This window comes from Apodemus sylvaticus, chromosome 15, assembly GCF_947179515.1.
Source record: "Apodemus sylvaticus chromosome 15, mApoSyl1.1, whole genome shotgun sequence".
Taxonomy (NCBI): Eukaryota; Metazoa; Chordata; class Mammalia; order Rodentia; family Muridae; genus Apodemus; species Apodemus sylvaticus.
Window position 1 is genome coordinate 16,874,117 of NC_067486.1, and position 27,360 is coordinate 16,901,476.

Here is a 27,360-nt window from a genome sequence, read left to right on the forward strand (position 1 = left end):
TTTGTAGAATTATGAGGAATGACTACTTATGAAGATGAAGATATGAAATATAGAGTAAATGCCTCTGTATAAATAGTATACAAGAGGAAGTCAAACATGAGACCACATGCCCTAAGTTCACATCAGAATTTCTGGCTTTAATTTCTTTCTTAAACAATAATTTCAGGGAAGAAAAATTCTTCCAGTTCACTAAAGTGAAACACTATCATAGAATCTACTCCCTTTTGTATCCTATCATAAATTATCAAATTCCCATTAATGAGTCCATGTTTTTAAACCAGGAAGGTATTTGCTAGCAAATACATTTCCTTTATTCACCAATTCCAGGCAAAGCAAACCAGTGGCAGCACATGGATCAGGAAATGGACACATTTTCTCTGTTGATCTGAAGAGTAGGAGAGTAGTAGGAACACTAAGGGCTAATCTTAAGCAGAACTGAAATATGAACCTATCTTTTGAATCTTTCTTCATTTCTTGTCATTCATAAAATTAAGCCCTCAAAGCATTAGTGGATTGTCTTTCTGGAAACACTGAATGAGTAATGGGACCATCAAATAAGTTAGATTATACAGTCTCATTTGACACGAGAATGGTGGTAACTCAGTAAGTACCTGAAAAATTAATTTTAAATAAAATTTTGTTTGAAAATAAAAATATGCATTAATAACTGATTTATGAAACTGAGATAATATAGAGTCCCAATGATCCATATTTTACACCCTCAAAACCAAAGACAGGCTGATACTAGCTTCATGGACAAAAGTGAAAGCATTTGTGAACATATGGATGTAAAAAACTTCACTATAAAGTTCAATTGAAAAGTTACAAAGCCTAAATAAAATATATACCTCATTCAGAACTATAGTTGAAAAGCTGATTTAAAGCAAACATGTGAAACAGTATAAGGAAAAAAGAGTCAGAGCTATAAGAGGACTGGTATGGATGGAGCAAATAACCATGGATTTCATAATATTAGACAGAAGTTAATATTTTAAGGCAAAGCACTCATTTCCATGGATATTCGCACACATATGATGAATTATCATACATGCACAACTATGCATTCAGTAAAATATTCACTTAATGTTTTATGTGTGGCAATTTTAACTTTGTGTTATTTGAACACATGTTTATAACAAGTAAACTACTGTCTTTTTAAGACAACAGAAGGAACCCTTCATTGAAAAGAGTGAGGCAAAATAGTTACATAAAAGGCTTCTCCATTGTTGGAGGAAAAGTAGTCACTCTAATGTAGCTCATTCACAAGACACTCACTGTAGGGTTGTGTCTTTAAACCATCACAGATTTCTGTACTCAGTTACTCTCATCCTGCAGATGACCCTCAAAAAGATCAATCCTGACCTTTTAGAGAATATTTCTATTGCTTTCCTAATACCCTTCCCGTAGTCACACACATGTTTGGCAAAATGTGGGGGATGGAAACCACGCTAAAGTACGAAGAATATCATTTCTGAAAATATTTCTCACCATGAATGTTAAAAGTGCATATGGATTTTCTGTATAATATCATGACTGTCCAGAAAGAAAGCACTGGAATTTCAATACAATCTATAACTATACAGTGCAGGAATTTTATTTTCCTTAAACTCTGTTTGCATTTATTATAATAGAAAAATCATAAATAATCATGGTTATAATTATCAAAGAGCTGAAATGCTGGTTATTACTTAAATTTTGAACATAAAGAGCACTTAGTAAGGATGTGTTTGAGTGTGCTAACAAAGAATGCATTATTGAGGCAATACAGATGATCCACTCACACAGAGTAATAATGTCACTAAAATTTTTGATAGTATATTTATGCTATATTTCTGAAGAATTTCAAAGAGTTCATGGACTCTTAAAAGAAGAGTCGAGATGAGCTCTTTAGTTCCAGATCCAGGAGATATGGATTCACTCAACTTCCTATGGATTAAATTTCTACACAGCATTTATAACATAAACATTTATAAACTGTGAAGTTTCTCATCAATCACTGATGCTGTTATCTACAATAATTAGAATCATTTCTTCAAAGTGCTGTTCTAATTAATAAGATCGTATATGTACAGGAAAAATCATGAAATTTGCTGAAATGTAGAAAGTTATTTGATGTTCAATATCACCTTGTGTAGGAGACCAAGCTCTAGTAGAATTAGTATCGGTTTGTGTTTTCACCTTAAAATTTTTGAGATAATTTTTAACAACTTAGAAATTATTTAAAAAATTATTTCACTATTTTTCTCCTATGTATGTATCTGAATATGTATACCAATGTATTTTAAATTTACTATTTTGAAATGTGTGCACATACATACTTAAACACACACACACACACACTTTTCTCAAAGCTAAGCTTAGTCTCTTTTTCAAAATCATGTGTATAAGAAAAACAGTTGCAAATATTCTTGGTTTGAATTATACGAGGAGAAAGCCCTCTATAACATGCAAATTAGAACAAAATCTCTTTTCCAGAAAATAGGGAATTAGTGTGGATTACATTTCACTCCTTTGCCTGAAGTACATAAGAGTTTATTACACACACATTTAACGCAGACAGAACTTTACAGTCAATTTCTTCTTTAACATATGAAATATAGATATTTAAAAAGGCTAGCTTCTTCCTTCAGGCACATTTATGTTAGAAATAGTGTAATCACAGAAAATATTCCTGTAATGAATTTTAAAGCACTAAGGCCCATTATGAGTAGTAAATTTGTATATGTTTAGAGATAACTGTAAACACTGATCATTTTAAATTGTTTATGTAAAAGTGAAATCGTATATTTTAAAAAATGAAATTCAGGTTGATCTGAGAAAGCATAAACAAATGTCTTTAAAGGAATACTGCAGGATAAACATGTTGTACTTTGACTTGTAATGATACAACTATAACTATCATATATTGGAGGATGGCATCTATAGAAGTTATTATAGAATAATCTCATCTCCTTCAGGAAAAGGGGCTCCTTGTTTAGGTCATCACATCCTTTACTGAAAAGTTAGTGTATCACCATATTTTAAAAATGTATTAATGATTATTGCATCCTGACAATTTGAAATTAATATTACTCACTGTTTAAAATCTGTGCCTATACTGTTTCTTAAAATGAACATTAAATTACTTTTCTACAACACATAATTAAGGACAATAGAAAACTACCCAATATGATCTACTCTTAGTTGGAGTTTAGAAAGATCAGGCAAAGCAATGTGAGTGTATATGAGTTTTTTTTTGTGTGTGTGTGTGTGTGTGTGTGTGTGTGTGTGAAGGAGAGAGAGAGAGAGAGAGAGAGAGAGAGAGAGAGAGAGAGAGAGAGAGAGAGGGAGGGAGGGAGAGGGAGAGGGAGAGGAAGAGAGAAAGGAAGGAAGGTAGAGTACTCAGATACTGGTTGATGAAATCGTAGGTGTACACCAATATACTGGGGCACACTATTAATTCAATTCTTTTGTAGAAACATGATAAGTAGAGAAATCCTCATTAACTTAGCTAATGTCCTTCTGAGGAAATAAACATATATGTAAAAGAATCCTATAAATAATGAATCAAGATCCTTAAAATTAGAGTTTATAATTTAATATATCATTAAGTTATATTTATAAATTATATATAAATTATATTACTCATTAAGAGATAGTGAATAGAAAATGTGGTTCCTATACAATTAGTACACCTATAAAAATGTTATAATATGTAGGTTATTGTGGACCATAGTAAAAGGAAACAAAAATAAATAATGTGATAAAAATAAATTAAATTTCATGTTTCTTTACATGTGACTGATGAATTTTTAGATAAGGTGACACCTATGAAATCAACACCATAATTTTATAATTTCAGAAACTGTGGATCCTTCCCACAGTTTCTTTCTTCCTGCTTCCAGAATATGCATTATTAGATATACAACCTCTATAATTATTTAGTTTGCAATTTAATGTTTTTAAGCAGTAACCCATGCTATCAATGGATCCTAAAACATAAATATTGTGCCCCATTGAAAAGATATTCTCTGATTAATATTTCCATTTTATGTTTTCCCCCCTCCCCTGACAACTAACCCATTCTCCTTCAGTATATCTGATTATTCCTAGAACTGCATGCAGACTTATCAAGTGGTATCATTGAGGTTGTTTCTACCTATTAATGTCTAAGATATTGCTAGTTAAGGATATTTGGACACTGTGATTAAAAAGATTTGTTTTTTTACTCCAAGAATCCCACAGAAGGAACTAAATTCTGTCATAAATTTTGGATAAAAGAAAGAACTAGGTTGAAACATTCATTTAGTTGCAGCAAATGTTACCTCTATTTTAGGATTATGATGATATTGCTTATTAAGTCAAACAATGATTAATTATGCAAAATAATTTAGATTTTCCTAGTGCATTAATCTTTGTGCTTGCCACTATACCTGACCCCATTTATCTTCTCATATATGGCAGATGTAGGTCAATCAATGTTACATTTCAAAGCACAAAAGATACAGAATCAAAACAGCCATTCTACTTCTCAGAAAACAAATATTGTATAGGTTAAAAGTGACTTAAAAACAAATGACATAAAACTTCTGAAATGAAATTCATAGGCAAATGAATGGAACTAAATGGAGGGAGGTGATTGGAGAATGGGTGGAGAGAAGATTTATGGGATATATGGGGAGGGGGGATCTGGGAAAGGGGAAATCATTTGGAATGTAAACAAAGAATATAGAAAATAAAAATATTTTAAAAAAAAATATCATCTTGAAAGGTAACCCAGTCACAAAAGAACACACATGGTATGCACTCACTGATAAGGGGATATTAGCCCATAAGCTAGGAATACCCAAGATAATTCATAGACCACATGAGCTCAAGGAGAAGGAAGACCAAAGTGTGGATACTTCTTTGGTCCTTCTTAGAAGAGGAACAAAATACCTATGGGAGGCGATACAGAGACAAAGTGTGGAGCAGAGAATGAAGAAAAGGCCATCTAGAGACTGCCCTTCCTTGTGTTCCATCCCATTAACAGTTACCAAACCCAGTCACTATTGTGGATGCCAACAAGTGCTTGCTGACAGAAGTTTGATATAGCTTTTCCCTGAGAGGCTCTGACAGTGACTGACAAATACAGAGTTGGATACTTTCAACCAACCATTGGACTGACCACAGGGTCCCCAAAGAAGGAGCTAGAGAAAGGACCCAAGGAGCTGAAAGGGTTTGCAGTACCATAGGAGGAAGAACAATATGGACCAACCAGTACCCACAGAGCTCCCAGGGCCTAAACAACCAATTAACCAAAGAATACACATGGAGCCACCCTTGGCTCTAGCCACATAAATAGCAGAGGATGGCCTTGTAGGGCATCGATGGAAGGAGAGGCCCTTGATCTTGTGAAGGCTGCTTACCCCAGTATAGGGGAATGCCAGGACAGGGAAGCAGGAGTGGGTGGGTTAGGGAACAGAGGGAGCAGGGGAAAGGATAGTGGGGTTTTGGAGAGAAAACAAAGAAAGGGAATAACATTTGAAATGTAAATAAAGAAAATACCTAATATAAAAAGAAAATATTCCACTAGAATTATTCATATCTATAAAAACAAAAATAAAACTTGGAAAGTGTTTATTCAGGATGTTTACATGCATTGATCATATCCATAAAGCTAACTTGCTTCCCATTTGTATCTGCAGAAGAAACTGCTAACGTAGGAGTTACACAACAGTAAAAATGATCCAAAATGTGAAGTGAAAATAGAAGTTTTCAGAAGTTCATTATTTTGAAATTTTACAAATCTTCCCTGTCTAGTTTCATCCATTTGCCTGCAAGTTTGATTATTACATTGTTTATTACAACCAAATAGCACTTTATAATGTGTACGTATCACATTTAATCATACATTCTTTGGGTGTAGTACACTCAGGTAGTTCCATTTCCTACCCACTGTGAATAAAGCAGCAACAACTATGACCACTCCAACATGAAATAGACAAGGTTGACACAGCAAACATGTCAAATTCTATGTGGTAAAGGTCCTACCCTAAGTATTTAGAAACATTCATGACAAAAACATATTTTTGTTTAAAAAATGTCACAATATTTACACATAATTTGTTTACAAGTCAATATATTGTGAAAAGTAGTTGATTGGTACTCCAGGGGTTGCTTTGACCTTGTTCCAGGTATACCCTGGGGGAACTGCAATCCTTGTATTTCCACTGTATGCTAAGCCCAGGATCATATGCTGACTCAGCTGACACCTAAGGACATATTTAACACTGGAGGCTAGTAGAAAGAAAGTAAATGCGTGGCAATATGTCCCTCTTGTACAAGAGTAAAATCTAACAATAGCTGTTTGCATTACACACAGTAAAGTTAGTAATTAGACAAAGATATGAACAATTTGTAGTATCAATTAACAAACAAAATAAAAGAGTGTGTCAACATACACTTATAAATAAATGAATAAACCGACAACACCAGCCAAAGGAAGTACCTGGAAATTTCACAGAACTCTGCCTAGTTTTTCTATATTAATCAAATTATTTCATAGATGAAAACATTTTACAATGAAGAAAATTAGAAAGCTCAAGGACAGTGAGAATTAAGGGACAATGAGGAAGTCTGTGACCCATCTATATTTAGTTATATTTATCCTAAGCCCTTGTAAGCCTGTTTAACTCCTCTGTGCTTATTCAAGGAAGATGAATTAAATGATTATAAATAAAGCTATGTGCTAAGTAATTTCTCATCACAGAATCAACCATTCATTAAGAAAAATTTAAATTCCAACAGTATTTTAAGATCAATGAAATTAGTTCCAATTTAAAACTTTTAAATCAGTGTATTCATAAACCAAAAATGATACAATGTTAAGGTAAAGAAGTAGAATTCAGACCAGAGGTGGATTTGCAGAGGGAAAACCAAGAAGAAGGATAACATTTGAAATGTAAATAAACAAAATAACCAATAAAAATAAAAATAATAATAAAAAAGAAAAATAAAGATGGTGGACTCTCAAAGGCTCATAGAAATGCATGAGTAGTCATAGTATTCTGCTAGAAAATTGGATTTGAATGAATCAGGATGGGAAACAAAGCAGGACTATATAAATTATCTGTCCTGGACACTCTACAAGAAACCTCACCACATACTTGGCTGAAGCTAACCAATTGTCCAATAGTCAAACTATCCTTTGGACATACTTCATAATCTGTTAATGGCCTGAGTTCAGAGGATACCTAAATGCTCTCACCCCATCTATGGAAAGGCAACTGGATAATGGAGATAAAAATAAATAGACAGATAGATAGATAGATAGATAGATAGATAGATAGATAGATAGATAGATAGATAGATAAATAAATGAATAAATAAAACATTTTGATGATCTTTGTGATTTTTTTTATTTTATAAAATTAGATCCAATTTTATTAAGGATTTCAGATTACATATTTGATCTTTTGCCAAGTGATTTAAAAGATTTATCTATCAGCTTTAAATGGTGACAGTAGCAAGAACTCTGCCCTGACCCCCTGAAAGGGACAGGAGCTGTGCTTCAATCAAACTTTAACCATCTTTCCATTTATAGGAGGAACACAAGCACAAGATTTTTAGCACGCTCCTAATTGGAGAAATACTATGGATTCCCAGTTTTCTTGATTAAGCTAATACCTTACCAAAATTAAAGAAGAAATATTCACTCACCTATTTGTAACAGTATACAAAGTATAAAGTAAATGATCAGTGGCTAATTTAGTGCAGGATATTGTAAAATTGTAGTTGTTACTACTACAGAAATTGAAACTTTTCTGATACAATACATGCACAATTTCATTTTTTTTTCCTGAGCTATGTTGTTCCCACTTGCTTTTTCAGAATACTCCAGTCATTATATTTGAACACTTCAAAACTGTAGACAGAGAAATCTGAGAGAGGAAAGTGGAGAATATTGATACTTGCACACTTTCATACTTTGATTACAGTTTCATAATCTGACCTGCATACTCACTGGTAATTTCTGAATTCTGACTATCACTTGTACTGTAATAAGAAATCCCTTTAATAGCACAACTTGAGATGGAAACATTATTCCAATGTGCACTTTTAAATCTCAAGGTAAAAGCAAAGTTAATAGGCCTATGAATTTGTGTAGAAGGTTTGATAATACCAATGTTACATAGCTCCTTTGTATCATATTATTTATGAAATTGTGAATGAATAAAAATAAGGACACATTTAAGAGAATTTCCTTTCCACACACAGCACGTCTGCAACTGTCTTTTCATGAGGAGATGCAATTAAACTTTCTCTTAAAATTCCATTATTGAATCAATTTACCCAACTATTCTTATTAAAGTAGATTGATTAAATGACTGCAAGTGTAGGACAATAAATGGTACCTAGCCTGACATATAGATAATTGAGTGTTTGTTTCCCAAATCTGTAAAATAAAACTTCACTCTCTGAAAACTAAAACAAAGAAAAAGTTCAATTTTACATTAAAATTCTTCTTAAGTAAAGTAAGAAAGTGGCTATGATTTCCCAACCTCATTGCGTGAAAAAAGTGAAGAGAAATAAGAAGGTAATCATATAGGTACATCAATATCAGACTTATTACTCACTATATATCGAAATAAACAACTCACTTTGAACTCCATGGGAGCGTACTATTTTCCAGGTTTCTGATGCCACTTCTTTGACATCCACTTGGTAGTGATGAATAGGCACACCTCCATGGGAGTCGGGTTTATTGAACGAGATCTTGGCTGTAGTCTGTGACAGCTCTATAATCTTCACTCCGTGAGGACTAGAGGGCACATCTACGAAGGAAACACCCTAGACAATGAGGTTCGATACTACTAACAATTATTTTGCTACAAGAATTGGAAATAAAGTAAAATAGTAACTAATGTGTTTGAATTAGAGATGGGTTACTTAGTGAGTAATAAAATATTCCTTAATGCGTTTCAATTACAAATCTTGGACGATAACATGAATGTCTATTCAATATAAAAGAAAAATCCATGGGGAAATCAATTACTATTACTAATATTTGCTTCTTCATTTTCTGTAAAATGAGTCTCTTTCTCTCTCTCTCTCTCTCTCTCTCTCTCTCTCTCTCTCTGTGTGTGTGTGTGTGTGTGTGTGTGTATATATATATATATGTATATAGGTGTGTGTGTGTGTGTATGTGTGTATGTATGTGTGTGAGAGAGAGAGAGAACATTGCATGACTATGCATGTGCTTATGCATGTACACACATTTTATCAAAAGTGATAAATACAGAAACATGTACATAAAGAAGTATATTAAATTTTAAGAATAATAAATTCAAGAATTACCATGAATATATTTTGTAAATTATTTTATTTGTTCCAACAATTATATGATTAGCTTGAGCCAAGTATTAAGGCCTATCCTCTCACCTTTTATGGGTGGCTGAGAAAAAAATCACTAAAATTTCAAGGCTATTTTGTGCTAAATGAAGTTGTAAGATCAACCTGAGAAGTTAATGAGATGCTGACACAAATGGAAATTAGGAAGAGTGTTGGGATCAAGGACTGGTCTCATGTGTACAAGGTCTGGTTCACCCACAAATACTGAACACAGAATATGCAAAATATAAAAGTTTAATTTTTATAAAAAAGTTAATACTTGACATAGACAATACAGAAACCTAGCATTATCAACAATAATTAAAATTAATGTTTTTAGCAATATTGGATTTAAATTATTAAGTCATGCCAAAATAACCTTGAGCATATTATTGTCTAAATAAATTAATTGCTTACTGTAAATCTCAAAGGAGTCTAGGTAGAAATTTATATTTTTCCTTATAATTAAAAATGTCCTTAGGAATAATTATGACAAAGTCAGTACAAATAGTATAAGAAAAATTTTTTTTTCTGCAGGGAAATTATAGAAACCTATATTACAAGAACTGCAAGGATGATGTAAAAGTATTGACAGTGTCTCTAGTGTGTGTTTCCCAGTCATTCAGAAAAACATCGTTAAGTGAAACTACACAACATAAAACACTGCAAATACACTGCAGGAGTGAGGAATTGTGTAATAGAACTGCCGAGTGTTCTTTCATTGTGAAGGAGATCTTCTCTATTTTTAATAAATTCTTTTTATTTTCTTCATGATTGCTTTGTCTCTCTGGAGTCTTATAAAGGTCCTGGTGAGTTTTAGGATTTTTTTTTCTGTGAAACATTTTTTATTGGTACATTGATTGAGCTTATGTTGACTCTATATATAACTTTCCATAGATTAGGTCTTTTAAGAAATGAGAATTCTTTTAAGAATAAAGCACATATTATGGTTTATTCATTGTACTGTAAGTTATATTTTTTACTTTATATATGTTGGTGCAAATATTACCTCTCCTTGGTCAAAATAATATATTCCATTTTCTTTGGCTATTTAGTAATTTTTTCCTTAATTATTTTTTCAATCCTGTTGATAATGCTAGTGTATAGAAACAATATTTATGATATGTTTAGTGATTTTGAGTTCTGTTACATTTTATAATCTTTTGTTCTATCACCTTGTTTGGGAAAATTTGGTTTTTAAATATAAAATTATGAAAACAAAATCAAGTTGGAGTAAGTTGGAAGTGAATTATAATTTTACATAACTACTCTAGTTAGAATTTCCAATATTATGTTGAATAAAAGTGGCAAAAATAAAATTCTTTTTGTATTAATCTACTGTGCAAGAAAGCACTTCACTGGCTCCTACCACCCACTGTGAGTGATCTGCATGTTGGGTGGAGATGCTTTGTGTCCATTCTTAATCTAGGGTACACTTGAGATGGACATCTTGTGTTATGTGACACAATTTGTTAAGGCAAAGTTATAATGATTGAAGCTTTGGTTGAATGATTGAAGCTATATTTTCCTGAGAATGTACTTCTTAAATCCTGCTACTGTGATCGCTTCTGAGAACTAGATATCTAAGAATTATGGGGCATTGATGATAAAGGCTCTGAGCCACCTTTTTCTTCTTCAAATTCTAACAACACACTGAGTAGCATTGTGACATCAGAAGAAACTGATGTTTATAAATGGTTTGTTTAATCCAACCTTAAATCCTATCTTTTAGGATTGTCATTAACATAGTTTCCTATTTCATAGTCCTCTCCTTTCTCACATGGACTGAAAATTCCATGTATTCCTTGCCCATATTCATTTTGACATTTTAAATGGAGAGTGGTTTCCCGTAGCTTTGGTCACCAGCAGTATTGAATCTCATTTTCATTTTTTTCTAGGAGGCTCACATAGGCAATAGCATCTGCGGACATTAAGATGGGGGTCCATAAGAGATCCTCAATCCATGTTCTAATCTACATATAAGGTCTGGATGCAACACACAAGTGTGGTAGCCTGGTAAAAATGGTTAGCCATCTCCAGGCAATGGTCTCAGCCTTGAACTCTGAATGTCATTGGAGATGTTTTTGTATCCGGAACCTACATGGTGACTATGGTATTTTCTTTCATTTGGTTATTAAGGCAAGGATCTGTTATCAGTTTATTTTATTTATGATCACAATTGAAACTCCTTGTCTGATTAAACTCCTAGATGGTAAGAGGGTTGTGACAAAAAGAAACACAAAGACAATAAGAGGCCTAAACTGTATCAATTTGCAAACTGATGCAGTTTAGTGATGGATTTTATCTGGTTCTTTTATACTGTCACTTCTAATTAAGCATACACCGATTTATTTTTCTTTAAATAATGAGCTTATATTTATACTGATGCCTCTCAATTCTTAGTGTTGAAACTTAGCTGTTACTGTGAAAATATTAAAGGATTTTTATTTATATTGGCACAGGTCTGATGCATATGAATAAGAGCCTTACGAAAGCAGCTATAAAGACGTCATTTGCTCTTTATTCCATGTGAGAGTTTATTGAGTGAAAAGCTTGTGAGGCAGGATACTTCACAAGAGAATTTCCATTCTAAGGTAATTTTTAAAAGACAACAAATATAATAACGGGATATCTATATCAAACTCTTCCCCTCATCACTCAGAGATTTATGCAGTAAAGGAGTTTATAAGATTATAAAAGCAAGAAGTGATCTATAGCACCAAGAGACCAGTGTCTTCCTGACACAGGAATACTGCTGTATGTAAGGCCTCAGAGAGTCAGTGGTAGCATCCATGAGGCTTACAAATACACAAGCCAGATGTGATCCTGGCATTGCAAGGTGGAAATGGGTATGCAGTCCCATCACTAACTAAGAAACTATCTGAAATTAATACACACTGCTGACAAAGAAAAATAACTAGTTTTCTTCAAAAGGCATTTACAAGGTACATTAACCATACTTTAGGGTGGGCCTCATGATAAGGAATAGTTGACCAATATGCAATGAACTCGATGGAAATGTAGTAATAATGTCTATTTTTATTTTGTTTGGTTTTTTTTTTAGACTTATTGGTTTTTTTGATAGTATATTTTGGTTGCGATTTTTTGGTTTTAATGTATGGATGTGTGCTTTTCATTTTGTTTCTGTTTTGCTTTTTAAAGAAAGAAAGAGAGAAAAATGAATAAACCTGGGTACACATAGCAGTAGGAAGGATCTAGAAGGAACTGGAAAGATAAAACATGATTAGAGTTATTGTATGAAAATTATTTTTCAATGAAAATAGATTAAGAAAATTTGTAAATTTCAATATAAGTCACAGAACATAAGTCCTTAAATGTGTCCTGTAAATTTCAATAATTTCAGCCTTCAAAATTCAAATTCAAAGTTCAAAATGATTATTATATTGAAGTATTAATAGAATTTGATTATTTACCTTCATGATATCTCCTTAGAAGTGGATATACATTGATCTAGCATTGGAAGGGAATATAAGGACAGAGAAAAAGGAGGGAGATGATTGGAGAAGGGATGGAGAGAAGAAGGTTTATGGGACATATGGGGAGGGGGGATCCGGGAAAGAGGAAATCATTTGGAATGTAAACAAAGAATATAGAAAATAAAAAAATAAAAGTGGATATACAAGCTTCATTTCCAGGTTTACTTGTTCATATTATTTTAAGTACAATTATTCAGATTACATAATTTCTTGTTTTTATCTCTGGTCTCCTATATTTTCCATTGAATGGCTCACTCACTATCAAGATGTCAATGGGAATTTTTTTGGAGATAGGTAAGTCTTGATACTCTCATAAACCATATGCACACATACAACCATTTAAATTGGAATCTTCAACTGTGCCTCAAAACCCAAAAAAATATCACACATCAAACCCTTTGTATGTTGGGGAAGAATTACAGTTAGATATCTGCCTGTCTGTATGTCTGTCTATCTGTCTGTCTCTCTGTATCTATCTATCTATCTATCTATCTATCTATCTATCTATCTATCTATCCATCTACAATTGATCTTAGCGAGAAGGCTGAGAAGCGATCTATTTATTCATCTATCATCTTTCATCAATTTATCATATATCATCTATTTATCTATATATCCATGTATTTTATTGAATCAAAAACATCTAGGAAAACTGCTAAAGAGGATTTGTCCACACCATGTACTGAGATTCCAGCAGTCTCTTGTTGCAAAATAAATAAATCCTGCACAATAAATAAACATCACCGATCTTCAATCTTCTATTTCTCTGACAAGAATATATACATTTTAAAGAAATATGTGACTTGATCCTTCATTACTTGTCTATTCACATTGCCAAACACTGAGCTGATCATAGAACATATTTCTGCAGCCCTCTGGTAAATGTCTCATTTCAAAGTAGTTCTTACTCTTTCATAGCACAGCACTTCTGTTGTCAATGTCACCTTGACCCGCTTATTCTTTCCCTTTTTACGGGCCCCATTTCTTCTTTCTTATTCAGTTCCTGTTCAAAAGCTGACATCTATTTGAAGCTTTCCCAGGAACTCCAATCAGAAATCAATTTCCTGTTGCCAAGTTTTTGATTTCAAGTTCTATTGAAACTCATAGGTATTGAACTCAAACTTAGGTAATGACTGGGTGTCTTTCTTGTTCAACCTTTCATCCCTGAGATTCAAAAGAGTATATTGCACCTAGGGGAAACGCTCCACATATTTGTTGAACAAGTGGTTAAGTCCTACTTAGAAATTAGTCAAATAGATTTTAAAGAAAATCATTATTAACATAAGTTGGTCTTTTCTTACAGTACGATAACTAGAAAACCAAAGGACTTCAGGATTAGTTTCTGAACATGCCTGTTTACTTCATGAATTTTCTAAATACATAGCAATGTGTGTACCTTCCATGCTATTTCTTAGAAAGAACGAGGTTTAGAATCAGTTTATAGAGTATTTCCAATCAACTAACTTAGACCTGTTTTAAGGTACAATACTTACTGATCACATAGACCACTGGACAGACTATTACTCTCTATCTACAAAATTCTGCTCAATTGACACAGCTTAACCTCGATTCACGTCACGGCTCTTCAAAGTGACTTCTAGAGTTTTATCTCTGACATAGATGGAAATATAAGTGGCAGCTTTATGATAATTGTGAATTAAATCAATCTTGGAAAGAAAACCGAATCATTGAATTTGACAGAGCCTCTGTAGGCTAAAAAGATGAGTCAAATATGAGAACCTGAACTTTAAAAATGGTAAGCACAGACTTTGACCTGAAGTTTAAAAAAATCAATTTTTCAGTGCCAGTATCTGAGATTTCACTTAATGGCCAGAGGGAAAAATCATGTCAAATGAGTTACCAGAAAAAATTTAAAATAATATTTATAAAAATTAAGTTCTTAAAATAATCAAGGTACTTTAATAGTCACCATACATTGACCCTTGATATCAAATTTGTGTATTGTAGCTAAAAGTACATTGCCACATTAAAATCTACTAAAAATAAAATAGGCCAGCATGGGCTATGTTAAGAGTATAATAATAGCTATCTTCTACCTTTGAGCACTTGCTTTATGATTGGGGGTTTGAAAGCACAAACTCATATTGTGTCCATCAGTCTATTTAGGTAGACCTATGAATGTCTTTTGTGGCAGATGGCAAGGAAACGTCAGGATCAAATTGAGGTGCCCAATTTTTAGCTGTTGGATATGTTATTTGTGATAGCTTTCTTAGTATCATTTGCTCAAACTGTCTAAGAGAACTCAAGAGAAAGGCCTCTTAATATTTAAAAAAAATATAATATTATCCTGATTGCAACATTATATATATATATATTATATATAAACAAAGTCATTGTATTATAACATGCAAATTATGCCTTTCCATTACAAGCAAAATAGATTAAACTAAATAAATATTATTGTAAATAAACTTAATCTATTATGTTCACAAGGAGAAAATGATGATCCAAATGGAAATGATGCTTGCTGGTGTGATCTTTTCTGGGAAGTCCTTTGAACGAGTTCACATTTTCTCCTGCTCATTTCTAAACCATAATATTGTTTATATGTATACACAAACATGTTTAAATGTATGTTTCACCATACCTGTGCATCTGTTCTATCTGGTAAATAGATAAAAACAGTATTTCATGAATTTCTCTGAACTGTATGAAAATAGTTGTCACAACTAAACATAATTTAATTAAGTTGAAAATGTCCTATATTTATCAAACCATTCTTCTACAGCAGAAAATAGCAAAATAGAGCATAATAATAAGCTGTATGATTCATAAATGTATATGGCTGATCCCTATGTGCTGCATCTCCATCATAATATAGAATCAAAATGCTACTATTTTGCATCATCATGTGCAGCACAATATTTTGATATTTTTAAATATATTTAAATACTTTTGCAAGTACTAACATTTCTGAATATAAAGCATGCCTTCAGCTTAAAAAGTACTATTATCAATGAGAGATTACACAATATCTATAATGCTATTTATTACTAATATTTGAGCCACAGATAGTTATTTTTTCAATATTACATTATTGTGTTTCATATATATTATATACGTTAATTTATATTTGTTTATTTCAAAGTCTCATTGTATTTAAAATATTATAATTGTATAGGAATTAATAACCAAAGTATATGGAAGAGGTTTTTTTTGTTGTTGTTGTTTTTTTTTTTTTTTTTTTTTTGCCTGAGCCTTTGGATTATATTGATTGGAGGAGAACTCTGGCTTCTGCTTACTACACCTGAGACATGTTCCTAAGTATCATGCTTCCCCAGATTAGATTTACTTCAAGCTTGTGGGAATAAATATCACAGAAATTATTATGTGCTTGTTTAAAATGTTCTCATAGGGCAAATGTCTAATTTTCTAAAATTGTGGTTGAAAATTCATCAGTTGGTTAATGAAATATTTGATAGTTTTGTCAATTTTAAAGCATTTTCTATGATGACAAATTAAAAATAATTATAAACTACACTTATTGCATTATTTTCTCATGAAATTTTTGCTCACCTTCTGTAGAAGAAATTCAGGGCTTTTGAGTGATTTATAATAGATTTCAATAAAACTGACTTATTTGAATGCTGTAATGTATGAATATTTCAAAGTGTTCTTTTACATTATTTAAATATAATTTTATCTCAAATATACATTACCTACCTAAAAATCTCACATATATATGATAAATTAAATTTAAAATGAATTTTAGATATTAAGTGTTCACTATCCATTATGGAAATGTTTTTGTTCTAGTTTATAAGCCTTGGTTTATGCTTTCAAATAATTCTTAGTATTATTACTTTTGAAGCAGTAAATATTGTTGATTACATGTAAAATTAGTTCTTATTTTATGGGTGTCAACTATTACTCTCCTTTACTCACCTGCTAACTCTAGAATATATTCCTGAAATCTTGTGCCGATGCGGTTAGTAGCAGTGCAGTTGTAGCGTCCGAAGTCATTGTCTGATGTGGGGGCAATCTAAAAATAATCATATTAGTAAAAATTAAATTATTGAAACATCAAGAGTATTTTAAAATCTGAAGCGTAGCTACTACTTATTATTATTTAATTATTTTCCATATGTCTCTTCACAGAACTCTTTATCCGGCCAGCATTCATAAATATTGCAAACATATTTTGTGGTCATTATTTTTTGAGATTTTAAATTTTTATTAATTTTCACATAATTTTTCCATTCCATTTGTCCTCTACAAACACACCCATATATTCTCCCTTCTGCCTTTCAGATCACAGCTTCTTTTCTCTTTAATTGCTTTCGGGTGTATATGTGTTTTGAATTCAGTGTTTATCTCCAGACCTGCAAAATTTTAAGTTTTCATGAAATATATTTTGCAAGTAAAGAATGCCTTGTGAAAATGCTTTAACTGAATTTTTTGTTTGTTTGTTTTGTTCTTTTTTTTTTTTTTTTTTTTTTTTTTTTTTGGTTTTTCGAGACAGGGCTTCTCTGTGTAGCCCTGGATATCCTGGAATTCATTCTGGCCTCAGAAATTTGCCTGCCTCTGCCTTCCAAGCGCTGGGATTACCGGCGTGCACCACCACCGCCCGGCTTATAAAGTGAATTTTTAAGTCTGTAATAATTACCTCGATTACATTTTCTGTTTGTTTAGAAAAAGATTTGACCAAAGTTTCATATATTAAAATCTATAATTAACATTCAGGAGTTTAACTGGTGGGCTAGCTATATTATTCTAACGTGCAGGACTTCTTTAGTCACAGATCTTCAAAGATATTTGATGATGGTAATATGTATAATTTTCAGTTCCAGTAACTATTTAAAGAGAGACTAGGTTAATAACAAGAAATGCCCATCAATTCCAACCTTATCCTAAAAGAGAGAAGAAATTATTTTATGGTAATGGGAGAGTATTGAATATAGAACACTTTGAGTTCTATTGAAGATGATTATTGTGAACAAGTAGAGAATAGAAAGGAGTGTCATCCATTTCTAGTCAGCTGTACATCTAAAGAAAGTTCATGACTGTAACAGTTTAGTGCTCCTATTTAACTCCTTTTGAAGATCCTGAGATGATTTAGAAGCTCATTATCTTCACATATGACTTTTAATAAACCAGGATAATTTCATTCTGTTAGAAATATACTAAAAAAGTTTCTTTCTCATCCCACTATCATGTGAGAAAGATTTTAGTATATTGAACAAGGAAGATTGTGTTTAAAGCTTCAATTAAACATAGAAGCAGCATAACCATCACAAGTATTGCAACTCCAGCAGAGTTTTTGTTTGTTTTAAAAAATAATAGTTTATAAAAAGACATTTCCTCTGGAAACATTTTCAAAAGGCTCCATTTATGAAAGAGAAAACTGGCTGGATGCTGAATTGGGAACTTAGCAAGAAATAAAAGGCTGAATTCATAGACCGTCCCACTCAGGACAAAACCACCACAAAGCTTAGGCTTTACAAGTTTATGATAAGTAAATACTTTCATATATTATGGGTAATAAAAACAGAAATCACTTAACAGAACTCAGATTGAAAGAAATGGAAAACAGAAAGATACCAAGGGGGGAAAAAATGAAGAGAGCAATCAAGAAACAATCAAGGAAGGAAGAACTGATCCAGCCTTCTTAGGACCTGATATGGACCTTTCATGAAACAATGTTTAATTTTTTAAGATGTATTTATATAAATATATTTAAAATTAAGTCAAAAGTATAGAAAAGTAATAAACTAAACAAGTAGAAGATTTTAAAAACCTTACAAAACATAAGGTGAAATAACCAAAATTATATTATCAAATATTAAGCAAAACATTAAATATTACCAATTTATACATAATCATTGATTCCACCCTATTCTAAAATTACACATTAACCAACAACAGTTTTTATATTTCAGCCTAAGAATAACAGTTATAAACAAATAGTCAGTGCCATTATCAGCATTAAAGTTAAATATTTGACTTTTAAAAACTAAAATATTATATCAGCTCGCTATTCTTTTTTACATAATCATACTTCACTTTCAAAATGTGAATTCATGAAAAATATTTCTGTATATATGAAGACAGATCACTCATAATAAATATAACATTGTGCCAACACAAATTAATTTTTAAAAGGTAAATATGTAATTTATATAAATATTTCAATGTGTTATTATAGAAATTTAATACTATTCTCTCATAATATCTGCTAAAAATATTATTATTGATGCTTCTTTAAAAGCCTACCTCGAGTATCATCTTTCTTCCTACACTGTAAGTTTTTAAATGAGTTGTATTTTTAGCTGGTAAAACCAATTTCTCTCTTCTCCAGTGGATTGATGCAGGTGGATTTGCTTTCACATCACAACTTATATTGATTGGATTTCCTTCCCAAGAATAATACATTGTCTGATTTGAAACAAACTTAGGAGCATCTGTAAAACAATAATATAGAAATAGACATTATAATATCATCGTTTCATTAGTACATATGTTAGTAATTATTCCTTGCCCACATAAACATCCATAATAGGAGACAGATATGGCTCAGCGGATAAGGGTCATGGTGGCTCATCCTAGGCACCATCAAACCTTTTACCATTTCAGTTTCATGAAATTTCATACTGTCCACAGGCAGTGTATACATATAATGTACAGACAGACATCCAGCAACAGAAATAAATAAAATATTTTAAAAGACTTCATAACATATCTAATTTTGTAATTTTTATATGATATTAAGGCTCATGAAAATATGTGGCATTTGGATATTTACATAGTTCAAATACAAAGAGGTGAACTGTTGAAATAAGAAAAAACAGCAGAGGACTGCTGGGTCTGGGTTTAGCCAGAGGAGATTCACCTAATCCTCAAGAGACTAGAGGCCACAGAGAGTGGGAGGTCTGAAGGGGTAGGAGGGACTGGGGATATTCTCATGGAGACAGGGGGTTGGGGAGGAAGTGTGGAATGTGGAACAGTCAAAGGGTAGACTGGGAGGGTCATAAAATCTGGAGTTTAAATAAATAAATAAATAAATAAATAAATAAATAAATAAATGATTAAATAAATAAAAGATTAAAAAATAAGAAAACTATTTAGAACTAAATTTAATGTTAATGTTACGAGTGTTGGTTGGTTAGAATTAAAGAATAAATAGCCAGTTTTTCTGAAAGACTCCATGATATAGAACTTAGAATGAGAATTTAAACTACTAATTAACAAAAATCAATGATTCTGTTATCAATATTCAATATTTTGCTAACCTCAATTTTCTACAAATATTGCACAGCATGTGAGAAGTCTTAGTTGTGGGGAACCGTCCTGAGCTATTCGGACTAATGCTTACTCACAGCCCTAAGGTGATGGCTGCTGAGAAAGAAGAACAATTAACAAAGAGCCGTTCCCATGAGCTGTTGGTGCAAGAAGATTCCGAGAAAAAACATGGAATGTTCCTGCCAGCTTAAACACCAGGTGGCTTCACCAGATGACCTTTTGGCTTCCTGCCTCGGTCGTCAAGAATACCTCTGTCCTTCCCATTTTTTAATATTGTGTAAAGGTCACTTCCTTCTCTGTAAGCCTTAAAACCTGTTTGCCTCCCCGACATTAAATGAGACCTCGACAATTGAACCCCCCTTTGCCTGGTCTCCTTCTTTCTCTCCCCCCCCCCTTTTTGACCCTCAGGTAGCACCTCTTCAGAACCCTGAATAACTGGACCTGATGGACGGGTCACTTAGTTTTCAGAACAAGATTATCCAGCCCATTATTCTAAGCATTGTTATTCTAATCATTCCTATATTAATTTTAATGATAGTACTTTAATACCAGCTCTAGTAAATAAATGTATTGACTTAAAATACTTTCATGTTTATATAAAAGACTGTATAGTCTTCCATTCTGTGCATGCTTATTACACTTAATATACGTTCTCTCTATATTGGCTGAAAAGAAAAAAAAATATCCATTTATGTATTTAGTGGACTTCATTCATAAGTCAGTTGAAGAGATTGGTTGCTTCCATCTCCTGTCCCTGTGAAATTTGTTGCTATGAATTGAGAAAGAACTTGGGAGAAGTAATTTCTCAATACTGGTTTCCTTTTCTTTTAGTATACACACACAATTGGAATTGCTCTATCCCATTCCAGAGTACAAGCTGTCAGAACAATATGGTACTGTAGTGCTTGTTTGCCTCCCAGGCATTGAAGATAAATCTCTGATTCTGATGGTGCCGTCCTTCTCAGATACCGGACTTCGAAGGTCAGAGCTCAGACTGACTTGGAAATTTTCTCTCCGAACACTAAACTTCATAGCAATAGAAGGTGTCGTGTAAGCATCCAAGGGAAGAAATCCTATTCCATTGTAATGCTAGGCAATCCCATCAATGATCAGCAGGGCTAGGTAACTATAGGTACTGCAGTAGCAGTCATGTCTCCATGATAACCAAGGGCAGACTAGTTGAACTATGTCCTGCTCATTGGGGCTCAGTGAGAGAATCATGTCTGATACTGGAAAAATATTGAACCCCTACCCTTAAGTAATGAGTACACACACACACACACACACACACACACATATATATATATATATATATATATATATATATATATTAGAGGCAACCCTCCTCCTATGACCACTTTACTAAACCAGTGGAATTCATAACTGAAAACTAAAACTTTATTCTTGCATCCACAGGCAAATGTAGATCTCAGTATTCTTTGTAACAGATGCAGACCATTATAGGAAACCACACTACTCAAAATGAGAGATTGCTTCCTTCTATATAAAAATACAATGTAACTTTTTAAGATACGTGTGTGTGTGTGTGTCTGTGTGTGTACACCACAGTTTTTATGTGTAGACATCTGTATCCTCCCCCCCCCCCTGTAACTAAGTTGGCTAGCGGGCACCCAACTCTTCCGATGGCTACCTCCGGCCTTTGTTCTGTGAACAAAGGGGCTCCACACCTCGGCTATCGACACCGCCCCCAGGCCGGCGTTCACCTGAGCTGCCAGGCAGAAGGCAGACGACCCGCTGAGACTTGGAGCCAGAGGATTCACAGCACCGCCTTTGAAGCTACCGACTTCTGGGGGGTTGGCCGATCCCCCAAATGTCTATAAAACCTGTCTTCAATTATTAAAAGCAGTCTTGACCAGAATCCTAGGCTTGACTCAAATCCCTTGTCTCTGTCCCTGTACCCCAAGATTCTCTCAACAGGTAACCTGGTTCACGTGTAGCCGCTGGCGGCTACAGACATCCACTTAGAGGCACTTAGGTTGTTTCCATATTTTGACTAAATATAAATAATAAATACAACTTTAATATGTTGCATTTACTTTCCTTTGGTCTTATACACTTAGTAGGATAGCTACATTAAAAGTAGTTCTACTTTTAATTTTGGAGTTAATTCTCTATATAGTTTCCCATGATAACTGTCCTACAAAATACAATACTCCCCAAAGTGTAGTATAATATACCTTTCTTCATATTCTTTTTAGTTCATACCTATTATCATTTTTACAATAAGCAAAATAATTGAGATGTTTCAAATTGTTATTTTCTTGTACATTTCTAAATAACAAGCGATTGAAAACCTTTAAGACTATCTTTTGGCTGTGTATGTTAATGCTTTGCTGGCATTGTTGTCAATTTAGGATACTTACTGACTTTTAATCAGGCTGGTTTCTGGTGATTGAGTTGTTGATAGGTTCTACTGTAAGATTTGTGATGACAACACAGGAGAAATGACTATCTCAGCAGCACTGTGCATAACAGTTAAAAACCATGCCAGATAGAAAATACATGCTGCTGGGAATGTTCTCTTAGACTTGTTATGTATTGTTATAATTAAATTTTATTCTTCCTTTTCAAACATAATTAGTTTATATTTGGGCATGAAACCATCAGATTGTAACAATAATTACTATTAAAGAAATGTATAGTGATAAGTGTAAACTATGATTGAAAAATGATTGCTTCCTTGGGAGTGAATTATGAATACTGAATATCGGGTATGAATGCCTAAATTTTCCTGTATAGACATGTTTTCAGCAATTAATATTTCATAAACTGCAATCAGATGAAAATGCATTCAGGAATGTTGTGATAGAAAATTGCATTTTGAGTCAAATATTGACATTGCCTTCTTTAGAATTTATATCAATTTTAGTTAAAATGTATTATATCATTTTCCTTTCTCTCTCCACTACAACCATTTCCAAAAAAACCCCTATCGAGTCTCTTTAAATTGATGTTTTCTTTGTTAATGATGCAAAAACATCATGCAAATGTATGACTCAAACCTGTGAGTTCATTTAATGTTATTTGTACATATATATTGAGGGCTAGCTACTTGATATTGGATAGCCAGATATGGAACTCATCCTGAGAAGACGCTGTTTACCAGGCTCTTAGAATTCTTTACATGCCTATATTAGTTTGTCTAGAGATAGAGTCCCATGAAATTACTGCTTACCACTTTCCTTCAGAGAATGTTTGTTCATTTTGTACTTTGTCAAGCCTTATTTCAGCACCACAGTATTGAAGATTTGTGGGTAGTCCTTCCCTGTCACCTCTGAGACAACTCAAAGCAAACTTTCTGGTCCTCTGACTCTCAAAGGATTCTCCTACCTCTTCAGTGCTATTCCCTGAGATTTAGATGCCGGAGTTGTTCTTAAAACCATCAAGTTGGACTAGGAGTGATGTCACTACTGGGCACTTGGTTCTAAATAGAATAAAACATGAGTTGAACAAGCAGCTGGAGGAAAAGCCAGTAGGCAGCTTTCCTCCATAACCCCTTATTCAGTTTTGTCTTCAGGTTTCTGTGTTGTGTTTCTTGCTTTGTGTTCCTTTCACACAGTACTGTAAACTCTGAGACAAACATCTCATCTCTAAGTTGTTTTGGACAGAATATTTTGTTGCAGCAATATAAACTCTGCAAAAATATTTCAGAGTAATTTACTGTATAGTTCTAAATTTCTAAAAATATATTTTGATTGTAACATAACAAAAGAAAAAACCTATCCACACAAACAGATCACATCATTACTTATAAATAAATGGCTGTAGTTTGAGAGGATGACCCCCATAGTCTCTTGTCTTTGAATATTTGTCCCTAGTGAGTGGCATTATAAGGAGATATGGCCTTGTTGGAGTAGGTATGGCCTTGTTTGTGGAAGTATGTCACTATGGACATGAGCTTTGATGTCACATGTGTCCAAGCCTCACATAGTATAACACACAATCTCCTGCTACCTGAAGATCAAGATGTAGAACTCTCAGCTCCTCCAGCACTATGTCTACTTGCATGCTGCCCTATTTCCTTCCATGATGATAATGGACTAAACCTGAAATTGTAAGCCAACTCCAATGAAATATTTTCCTTTATAATAATTGCTTTGGTCATGGTGTCTCTTCACAGTAATGAAAACCCTAACTAAGACATAATTGTACACAACAAAAAGAATCTGGAATTTCTATTATTTGCATATATTTGATTTGCCTGGTGGTGATAGTGCACACCTTAAATCTTAGCACTTGAGTGGCAGAGGCATTCAGATCTCTGAGTTTGAAGTCACCCTGGTATACAGAGTGAATTTTAGGACAGCCATGGGAGGGATGAACAGAGAAACCCTGTCTCAAATACAAAACAAAACAAAAACCTAATAAATATTAATTGTATTTCATTTGTATTGATCTAATTAAACCATTTCAAAATCCTCTAAAACCTCTGGCTTTTATAATAAAGGACATATGTTTTTAGGAAAATTTAAAAATACCTATGGAAATAGGGTTTTCTCTAAATGACAAATCATTGGAAAATACAAAAGACAATCATTGCCTTTTGGCTAGTTAACAAAGTTGGGTTATTGTTAATTATCTCAGATTTATAAAATTCTTTCTCTACACAGAATTTGTAAAGGGAAATAATATAACAGTTCTTGTCCAAAATCATTTAATTACATTAAGATTACTAAATTATGAGGAGTAAGAGAGTGTGTTATCCAATCCCATGTAGTAAATCCCGTTAACATGCATACAAGTAACAAAATACAGATTGATTATGGTTTGTTTATATTTTTATGACTTTATGAATATACATATAAATATGGAACAACAATTAAAGAAAAATTAGATGTTGTGAATTTAAAAGAATTTGAGTGGGAAATAAAGAGAATTTGAAGGCAGTAAATAGTAGGGATGATCTTAATTATATTAGCCTAATTTGGTAATTAATGGTCAGAAATAAGTTTTGCATTTCTAAATAGATATACAATTGTGAAAGAAATATCAGATACAAATATCAGAAATATTACTGATATTCCTTCCTTTCTTTCACCTTCCTTCCTTCCTTCCTTCCTTTCTTTCTTTCTTTCTTTCTTTCTTTCTTTCTTTCTTTCTTTCTTTTTTTCTTTCTTTCTTTCTTTCTTTCTTTCTATCTTCTTTCCTTCCTTTTCTTCCTTCCTTCCTTCCTTTTTTTCTTTTCTTCTCTCCTTCCCCTTCCTTCCTTTCTTTCTTCTTTTCTTACTTTTTTCTTTGTTTTCTCAAGTCAACTGTTAGCACTCTTTCAAACTACAAAGTTGAGACTAGCCTCCATCTATTGAAGATTGTTTCTAAGCCTTCCAAATACTGGGATAAGAATCATGTCCCAATAAAGCCAGGTTTGAAGTCTTTAATAACTCTGATTTCTCCTAACTATTTTTTAAATGCAGTGAGCTCTAAGTAGTACTTAAATCAATGCATATGTATAGACAGAAAGTTGAACTAGAACATTCAAAATGTTCTCATGTGAATAATTTATATTGAATATTGCCAGCACCCCAATAAATAATCCTATATATCAGTATCTACTTTGTCTGTATTTTCCTCTTCCTGAAATTTCCTAGTCCCAAAACATGACCTGCTCTCCAAACCAGATTTTATTAGAAATCAGCAAAAGTTCTACATTCATATCGACACTAAGAACTTCCTGATAATAATAGCCTCTCCCTAATTCCTCCCCACCCCCCCACACACAGGTGCTGCTGCTCATTCCTTTCCTTCTATTTTCTGACTCAAGTATTTGCTTGAGGCAAACTTTTCACTTTCTCTTTACATTTCTGCTTACTGCCCTGAAATTGTCTAGATGTGATATTTTTTCCTGAAGGCTGACCCGCATCTTAATTCTGCCTCCAGATAATGCTGATAACAAAAAAAAATCAGAGGGAATGGAAGCTGAAATACTAAATATTTGACCTAATTTCTACTAAGTCATGAATAGTAATATAAGTAATATAAGATAATTGACTATACTAATATCTAATAGTCACTTAATGAGTAAAATTACAAAAATGATTTAAGGGAAGGAGCTGGCTCAGCAGTTATGTATGTCTCCTATTCTTCTAGAAATTGCTGAGCACCCACATTATTTACTGAAAAATCACCTACAAATCCAAGGATCTGACACTGTTTTGTAGTTTTTAGAGGCACTCATATACAACACACACACACACACACACACACATTAAAAATTAAAAGTTCCTAAGAAAATATATATATACTTTACAAAGTATAGTTACATTATGAATTTACATTAAAATGTAATACTTTGTCTTTCATGAGGAAAATTTATGACACTAAGTCTGACATATGAACTCCTAAGGCATTTGCATACAACAAGGAATTCTTCCTTTTCTCTTCACCTTACTTAGGCAGAATTATGATGTTTCTTACTATAATGGTTTGAATGAGGATGACCTGTTATAAGTTCATATATTTGAGTGTTTTGTCCCTAGTTGGTAGAACTGTTCCAGAAGGATTAGGAAGTTTGGCCTTGCTAAAAGAGGTTTGTGACTAAGTATGTTCTTTAAGCTTACAGTGTCCATACCAGACTCACTCTTACTCTTTCTACCCAATATGTGCAGAACATAAAATCTCTTAGCAAATGATTCAACGGCATGTGTGCCTGCCAGCGGCCATGCTCCTCGCCATGATGGCCTGGCTCCACCCTTCTGAAACTATAAGCAAGACCCCAAGTAAATGCTTTCTCTTCTAAGTTGCCTTGGTTATAACATCGCTCCACAGAAATAAGAACAGTAACTAAGACAAATGCCTAAATGTGAAATTTCAAAATCATAAATAATAGAAGAAATTCCTGTTTTATTTTGTTGTTGTTTTGAGAGCCTTTCCATAAAACCTCCCTATTTAAACAAAATCCATAAAAATTCTAGACATGTTCTTACGCCAGGAGCTATCAAGGAGAAGCTCAAAACTAGCAGGTGATCTTTCTGAGATGGTTCCGACATGTAAAGTTAATGACAGATTTACAAGATTGAGGAGATTACATCTGAGGAAAGATTCCTGCTATTTATATGCTTTTCTGTTATTATATATATATATATATATATATATATATATATATATATATATATATAATCTTTTAACTCATCCTTTTGAGCAAATCTCTGCAGAAGAATGAAGATGTACTACTATCTTACTATATAGACAAGTAGATGATTTCTTAATTATTAATGATTATCCTATAAGAATTCCT

General features: G+C 32.9%; 1 protein-coding gene across 1 annotated transcript in view; it reads right to left on the bottom strand.

The window, feature by feature from the left end:
* Nucleotides 1–27,360, bottom strand: part of Ncam2 (neural cell adhesion molecule 2) — a 185,616-nt gene that overhangs the window by 79,104 nt on the left and 79,152 nt on the right. Inside the window, exons 10-12 of the mRNA XM_052159101.1 lie at nt 19,083–19,270; nt 16,755–16,851; nt 8,622–8,795 (exon numbers count right to left, since the gene is read on the bottom strand). Coding sequence (XP_052015061.1) covers nt 8,622–8,795; nt 16,755–16,851; nt 19,083–19,270 — 459 coding nt within the window. The remainder of the gene's footprint in view (nt 1–8,621; nt 8,796–16,754; nt 16,852–19,082; nt 19,271–27,360) is intronic.